At 38.0% G+C, this 7768-nt stretch overlaps 2 protein-coding genes across 2 annotated transcripts; both read left to right on the top strand.

Annotated features, from left to right (window-relative positions):
* Positions 1–368: 368 nt before the first annotated feature.
* LOC145800841 (uncharacterized) lies at positions 369–971 on the top strand. Its single transcript, XM_082890589.1, has one exon. It carries the CDS (start codon positions 369–371, stop codon positions 969–971), a length of 603 nt encoding a protein of 200 aa, XP_082746715.1.
* Positions 972–1013: 42 nt separating this feature from the next.
* On the top strand, positions 1014–6211 carry LOC145800840 (uncharacterized). The gene is made up of 4 exons (XM_082890588.1): positions 1014–3146; positions 4393–4571; positions 5057–5130; positions 6009–6211. Exons 1-4 carry the CDS (start codon positions 1014–1016, stop codon positions 6209–6211), a joined length of 2589 nt encoding a protein of 862 aa, XP_082746714.1.
* The last annotated feature ends 1557 nt before the right edge of the window (positions 6212–7768 follow it).

Genomic DNA, 7768 nt, shown 5'->3' with positions numbered 1-7768 from the left:
AGAGGGAGAAGAGCAGGGAGAAGAGAGAAGAGGTGAGGCGTGAGTCTAAGAGAGAGAGAAGAGAGAGAGAGAGAGATGAAGGTTTGAAGCCGTGAAGTATACCAAATTTCTCTGTAATACATGGGTGTGGGGTTGAGAGACCTTAGACATCATAAAATAATATTGTGGATCTCTTCCATTACTAAAAATGGGAGAGGGACCTTAGACTAATTTTTCTTAAAATATACAATTAATGACATAACAACTATAATATATATTCTAATAAAATGGTTAAAATTTAATTCATTCTAAATTATTTTTCTATACTTTTTAACTTTAAGCTGTGGGGTCTTCCTAGACTGGTCTCTAACCACTGTCCACTTCTGCTGATGGAGGACGAGAGAGATTGGGGTCCAAAACCCTTTAGGGTTCTAAATGCTTGGTTTTTACACAAGGATTTTCGGAAGTTCTGGGAGTTGAGTTGGAAAGAGCCCAGTGTCGTAGGCTGGGCTGGTTTTATTCTGTTTCAAAAATTGAAGATATTGAAAGGTAGCCTCAGAAGTTGGAATGTGGAGGTCTTTGGCAATGTACAAAATAAACTGAAGGCAGCAGAGGATGAAATCCATAATTTTGATATCTTGGCCGAAGATAGAGAACTTGATGGTGCAGAAAAAGCTAGGAGAAGTGAAGCCAGAATTGAGATGTGGAGGCTGAGCAGGATGGTGGAGTGGTTATGGTTACAGAAGTCAAGACTTACCTGGGCAATGAAAGGGGATAAGAATACAAGATACTTCCATGTGGTTGCAAAAGGTAGAACTGTTAGAAATGAAATAAATTTTATACTAGATGGGGAGGTGATGGTGGAAGATCCGGGTTCAGTGAAGCGCAAGGTATTTGATCATTTTAAAAAACAGTACACTGAGGATTGGTCATCAAGACCTGTGTTGGGGGGTTGCTTCTCTACAGTGATAGGAAGGGGGAGGTCTGGATAGTTAAAATCAGACTTTTCAGTAGCAGAAATTAAATCAGCAGTGATGGATTGTGATGGGAATAAGGCTCCGGGTCCTGATGGGTTTAATTTGTTATGCTATCAGAAGTTCTGGAAAATCATGAAGGGTGATGTGGTCCAGTTTGTGAAAGAATTTCAAACCAATGGGAAGTTGGTAAAGGGTATTAATAGTTCATTCATTACCCTTATCCCAAAGAAAGAGAATCCAATAGGGCTATCGGATTATAGACCTATAAGTTTGGTGAGCTCTATTTACAAGATCTTAGCAAAATTGTTGGTCACTAGGCTAAAATCTGTCTTGCCCCATATCATTAGTGAATCCCAATCTGCGTTTCTGAGTGGGAGGAATATCTTAGATGGCGTGTTAATAGCTAATGAAGTTGTAGACGGATGGAAGAACGCCAAAAAGAAGGGGTTACTTATTCAGTTGGACTTTGAGAAGGCTTTTGATTCAATTAATTGGGGTTTTTTATTCTCAATGTTATCTAATTTTGGGTTTGGTGAGAAGTGGATTAAGTGGATTAAGGAGTGTGTAACAACTGTAAGGCTCTCGGTGCTTGTGAATGGATCTCCCACGGAGGAGTTTAGCCCACAAAGAGGTTTGCGGCAAGGGGATCCTTTATCCCCTCTTTTGTTTAATCTTGCGGCGGAAGGTCTTCATAAGCTGTTAAGCCGTGCGTCCCAGTTAGATTTAATTAAAGGTGTTAAGGTAGGCCACAATGGTGTCCTGTTAACGCATCTCCAGTTTGCAGATGATACATTACTGTTCTATGAAGCTCAAGTGGAGGAAGTGAGGAAGCTGAAAAGGGTGCTTAGGTGTTTTGAAATCATGTCGGGACTCAAAATAAACTTTCACAAGAGCGTAGTATGCGGTGTGGGTGTTTCCAAGGAGCTGTTAGATAGCTGTGCTGCAGTGTTGAACTGCAAAGCTAAGACATTACCCCTAAAGTACCTTGGGATGCCATTAGGTGCTAATCCAAGGATGAAAGCTACATGGAAACCAGTGGTGGAGAAAGTCAAAAGCAAGCTGGCTGGTTGGAAGAGAAAGATGTTGTCATTTGCAGGGCGGTTAACACTTGTCAAATCGGTTACTTCAGCGTTGCCAGTGTACTACTTATCCTTGTTTAAGTTGCCTGAAGGGGTAGCTAAAGAGTTGGAGAAGATTCAAGCTGCATTTTTATGGGGTGGGTCTGCCTCGGATAGGAAAATTCATATGGTAAAGTGGGAAGACTTGTCAAAAACAGTGGAGAAAGGTGGTTTGGGTATTAGGAAACTTAGGGATGTGAATAACTGTTTACTAATTAAATGGTGGTTGAGGTTTGGCTGCGAAAAGGACACGTTGTGGAAAAGAGTTATTTGTAGCAGGTATAGGTTGGAGCTTGATGGATGGATCCCAACTTTCTTCCCATCTAACAGGCACTTAGGAGTTTGGAAAGGGATTATTGCAGTAGCTGAGCAGTGTAGTAGCCTCAAGGAATTCTACTTGAATAATCTTAAGTTGAAGGTGGGGGATGGGAGGAGAATCAGATTCTGGTCTGATATGTGGTGGCAGACTATGTGTTTGAAGGATGAATTTCCAATCTTGTTTCGGTTGGATGTGGATAAAAATGAATCCTTAAGAAGTGTGGTTGATAAGAGAAGTGAAGTGGGTGGCTGGTTCTTTGAGTTTAGAAGGGGGCTATATGAGTGGGAGGAACAAGAGTTGACAAGGCTTTTTGAATATCTGAGGGGGGCCCCTGTCCAGTGCGCAGAGGGTGTTGATAGGCCTACATGGTTAGCTTCATCTATTGGGTTATTCACAGTGGCAGATTTATACAAGAGGGGCGCGGATAATATGGGTGCCACGATGAGCATTACCAAATTGATTTGGCTTAATTATATACCTCCTAAGGTACAGGTTTTTGGTTGGTTTGCATGGAAGACAAGACTTAAGTCTAAGGAATTTTTGCAAAAACTGGGGGTGATCAACTCTAGTGATTCTATTGCTTGTGTGTTTTGTGGCAGTGCCACTGAATCTGTGACTCATGTCTTAATCTGGTGCCCCTTTGTGTGGAGGGTTTGGTCTGAAATGTTAGTTTGGTGGGGTATCCAAGCGGCCATTCCGGGCTTGGTTGAGTGTTTATTGCTCTGGTGGGCAGGGGAGAAATTAAAGAAGAAGGTAAGGAAAATCTGGAGGGTGATCCCATTGTCAGTGATGTGGTCTGTGTGGAAGTGTAGGAATGAGTGTGTATTCAGAAAAACTACCCCAAATCTGGTGGACCTCTGTGATTTAATAAAATATAGGGTTGCATTTTGGTTGAAACATGTCTTCCGTGAGTTCAATTTTTCAGTCCAGGATTTCGTGTTTAATCTGAGGCAAGTGAGGGAGTGCTTGGGGGGGTGTGGAGATACACGGTGCTGAGCTGTGGTGTTCTGATCTGTTAGGCCCTATTGCTTGGTGGCTGGGTGTACTGTTTTGGGTAGATCTTGGATAGCTGTGTTGGTTTGTGGGAAGACTCTGCTGATCTGATAGGTTCCACTGTGTTGCTGTTTTGCTGTGTAATGTTTCGCTGGATTGGTGTGTTGCTGAACTATGAGTCAATAAAATGATGTTTTGAAGTGTTGTTGATCTGTTCTATTTTGTTGCTGCTGAATCCCTGCACCAGTGGGCATGTGTACAGTGGGAGCTCATTGGCCTGATGTGGGAAGTCTGTTGTTTGTGGGAAGATGTTTTGGTGTACAGATTGCTGAACTAGTGGCCATTTCCGTATTTGTTTCTTTCTCTTCTTTTTGTCCTTGTTCTGTGTTGGTTGGTTTCTTACCAGCTGGCGCTTGGAGCTTTGCCTTAGCTCTAAGCTCCTCTTTATTGATGTACTATTCCATACCTTGTATGTTGTCATCAATAAAGATTTTTTTCGCCGATCAAAAAAAAAATATATATATATATATATATATCATCTCTATCTCTCAACAATTTTTCTACCATCACCTTTGCCACTTATGAAGCTGCCTTGGCGGTGAGAATGATTCCAGTGTAATTTTGTGGAAGAATGTTGCTCCACCTAAAGTAAAAAATTTCTGCTGGTTACTGTTCAAAAAGAAAATTGCAACTCGTGAATTGTTGTTAAAAAGATAGCTTCTGTGTGCTCTGCCATCAACACTCTGAATCTGTGGACCACCTGTTTCTACACTGCCACTTCTCTCGGTCAATTTGGTCTGCCATACTTTGTTGGTTTGCCCTTTTTCCATTGTATCCCTCTCTCATTGGTGGTTTACTCTACCTTCAGAAGCCTCAAGAGAATGATCTGGGAAGCTTTGTTCCTTAGTAATCATTTGGAATATTTAGCTTTCTAGGAACAACATCATATTTAATAACTCTCAAGTGTGTTGGGATAAACTCATTGAAGATATTAAATTACACACAGCTTTCTGGACCAAATCAAATTCAGGTCTTTCAAGTTTCTTCATCCATGATTTCTTGCTTCACATACAAGAAGTTCGGAAGATCAAATCCAAGAGGAGACTCTCCCTTCCTTCTTGACTGGCTGCTAAATCTCCTCAAAAATGATTGCAGTTGGAGGTTGGGATCATTCAGTGATTTATTGTACTCCTTTTATTTGTATTTCATCAGTTGTTTTCTTTTAGTGCTTTAGATTGGCTCCTTGCCTTCTATCTTTCCTATGTATGCTCTGGGTTTGAATCATGATTTTGTTTGGTAGTTCAAACTTTCATGCTTTCTGCTCTTAGTTGCTTAATGTAACCTCTTCACTTTGTACTTTGCATTGGTTCATCAATAAATTTCTCTTTTGCCGATCAAAAATAAAAAAATAAATAAAAACAATCTATATATATAAAGTCAAATGATTCACTTGAGTCATACAGTCTAAATCACTGTGGTACTTCATATCCTGCATGGCATAATTTCCTTGGTAGGGATATTCTTTTCTGATTAAATCACTCAAACACTTGTCTTCATAAAGGATGGACATGTGAAGCCAAATGTAAATCTTTAATCTGATGTATACACGACAAATCATTTTGCGACTCATGGGAATAGGTCATAGACATTCATATTTCCCACCCTTGCAGGATTGCTCATCACAAAGTGAGGATGGTGCTTGCAAAGTGTGAATTCGTTTTTGGATCCGATGGATCTTTCTTGTGTCAGTCTTGTCTTTATGTGCTTTGGAGGGCCTTAAAATCATGTGTTCCCACTTGTGGTGGTAGAGACTAGGTCTTCTATCATTTTTGCTTTATGATGGCACATTGATAGAAAATTGAGGGACATGACTGTTTCGGTGCATGTCTCTTCACAAAATTGAAAGCTTCTTTTCTCTACTCTACATTATACAAGTTAAAGTTACATTCATCATTTGAATGTGTTGTTCTCCAATATATTTTTGTAACCTAAGAATTGAAGGCTTAAAATTCAAAAAATATTTACAATTAAATTTTATTAACTATCCAAATTCATTTAATTATTAAATGATCAAGTTTATTTAATAATATTCTGAAACCACCACACTCATCCCCCCCACCACCAAAAAAAAAAAAAGAGAAAAAGAAGCTCATATAAAGCAGGTCCCCCCCACCACCAAAAAAAGAAAAAAGAAAAAAAGAAGCTCATATAAAGCAGGTTAATGGGTAGGCTTGATATATAGAAGTTCTCTCAAGAGTGGACTTGGAATGATTAGATTAGGCCCAATGTTGGGCCATTGGGCCGAGCCTAGCTTGTGATGATACTTATATTCTTTCCATGTAATCCAATTCTCATGATACTTTGTTTTTATTAATCTTGGTTGACTATTAGATATAGATTTACATTTTTTTTTAGCATATTTAATTTATTTATTTTTAAATAGTTAGACATATTGTGTTCTATTTTTGAGTTCTGTTGGAGTGTTGATTTTTTTTTTCTTTTTTTTGTTCTAATTTTGGTTTTATTGCATTTCTATTCTGATTTTTTCTTGGCTTAAATAAAGTGCTGATTTTTACTCATGTTTTATGTTTTTGTCTAGTTGGTTTTTGTGTTGTTTTTCAGTGTCTCAAACAATGCCACCAAAGAAGAAAGGCTCTCAAAAGAAGACACCACCACCAAAGAAAGGCTCCACCTTTGGGACAACTCAGCCTGATTATCCTAAAGAAAAGAACATAGAAAAAGAACATGAGAATGTGTGTGATTTATCTCAAGAAGAACAAATTAATGAAAAAGGTGGTAAAAGGAAAAATGATGAGGCTAGCTAAGGGAAAATTGATAAAATTAGCCGGAAGCCTAAAATGCTGAAACTATCTTGTGGTCGTCCCGCATCTACTAAACAAGTAGAGTTTGACATTACACAAGAAAATAATGTCAACAAGAGTTTTTATGAAATACATTTTTCACTCTCTATGACACCTTACACTGTTAAAAAATTCAACGAGTGTAATTTTTTTTAAATTTTTGAAGCATTTGATTCTACTTTGGATGAGTGGTTATGTGGGCAAACAGATTTGTGGTGTCCAATTTATAGATAGTGGGGTGAGTATCGTCCTAATGATGATTTGAGAAGAGTGCTACAGGGAATGATTTTAAGTGTGTGTTTTCTTCATGAGAGAGAAGAATTGCATGGATCCTTAGATTGTGTTAAAAACTACGGTCTTCGATTCGTTAGAAACTATGTGGGTGAGGAGGAGACTCAAGCGGTTGAAGTCATCCTTTTATGTATGTCGTCTAAGCCAAACACGATTATAAAGTCAAGTGAGCTTGATGGTAGTGTTGTCAATGAAGGGATTAAACAAGATATGGCTGACTTGTGCACTGTCATTTTTGACAAGATACTTAAGGTCGAAAATCTTAAAGGTGCGGAGGACTTGAAACATCTTCACATGTTGATGGCAAATAATGCTTGTATTAAAACCATCAGTGGCGTGCGATGGTTCATTGCAAGTATCCATCTTTATGGTATTGGCGATCAAAACTCTCATTTCTTTAGAAAGGTTTGGAATGAGTACATACAAGGGCAGTGCAGGCATAAAGGGTTGGTGCTTAACAGTGTTTTAGTTACAATAGATACGGCAATACGGCTTGTGTATTGTGCAACTGATTGGCAAACTAGAATTCCGGCCAATACTCTGTTTGAAAAGCTAATCAAACATCCAAAAGCAAGTGTCTACCCTAACAGGCCAATGGACTTGCTACGCTTTGTGAGAGACTTTCTTGGTCATATCAGTGACAAAAATGAATTTGGAAAGAAGATGTACATTGATGAAGCAGTGGAAGGATACTACTCGAACGAGCAGTATGTTGAGAAGATGATTGGCGACATATTCCTGTTATTTCTAGTGGAATTTATAAAGAACTAAGTCAACTTAATTTCTTTGTATGGTGACAGATTTCCTATTGGTTTCTTTATTGACAGAATTTCCTACTAGTTTTCGTAAAACAATAAGATACTTGGGTTTTCTAATTCATTCAAAAAATTGATTTCAAACTGTTGTTTATTCGTTTGGTTTTTATATTAGTTTTTTCTACAAACTGTTTGGTGCCTTGCTTTTGTTGTTGGATAATAAGATTATTTTACCATTTCAATCAGTTTTTATGATTAGATTAAAAGATTTTATCTATTTGAATTAAGTGGCACGGAGGGCCAGCTCTAGATAATTTGTAGTCCAAAGCAATAATTAAAAATGAGACTTTTAATATAATAATTTTTTAATAAAATTTTTATTTAAAATTTATTTTTCTAGCTTTTTGAGATGCAAAAATATTAACTAAATCTTTATATTTTGCTAACAAATCTTTTCCGCCTAAATTGTTTGTAA

The sequence above is a fragment of the Camellia sinensis genome, chromosome 10, assembly GCF_055761805.1.
Source record: "Camellia sinensis isolate YWXY chromosome 10, ASM5576180v1, whole genome shotgun sequence".
NCBI classification, from domain to species: domain Eukaryota; kingdom Viridiplantae; phylum Streptophyta; class Magnoliopsida; order Ericales; family Theaceae; genus Camellia; species Camellia sinensis.
The sequence above is the reverse complement of the archived record's forward strand: the minus strand, read 5'-3'. Positions and strand labels throughout refer to the sequence as shown.

Bases quoted from the DNA above. Each gene is read 5' to 3' on its own strand.
- LOC145800840 (XM_082890588.1), top strand. From the start codon at position 1,014: ATGGATTGTGATGGGAATAAGGCTCCGGGTCCTGATGGGTTTAATTTG. The intron at 3,147-4,392 runs GTAAGGAAAATC...AATTACACACAG, and splicing joins GGGAGAAATTAAAGAAGAAG to CTTTCTGGACCAAATCAAAT. The intron at 4,572-5,056 runs GTACTCCTTTTA...CCACCCTTGCAG, and splicing joins GGATCATTCAGTGATTTATT to GATTGCTCATCACAAAGTGA.
- LOC145800841 (XM_082890589.1), top strand. From the start codon at position 369: ATGGAGGACGAGAGAGATTGGGGTCCAAAACCCTTTAGGGTTCTAAAT.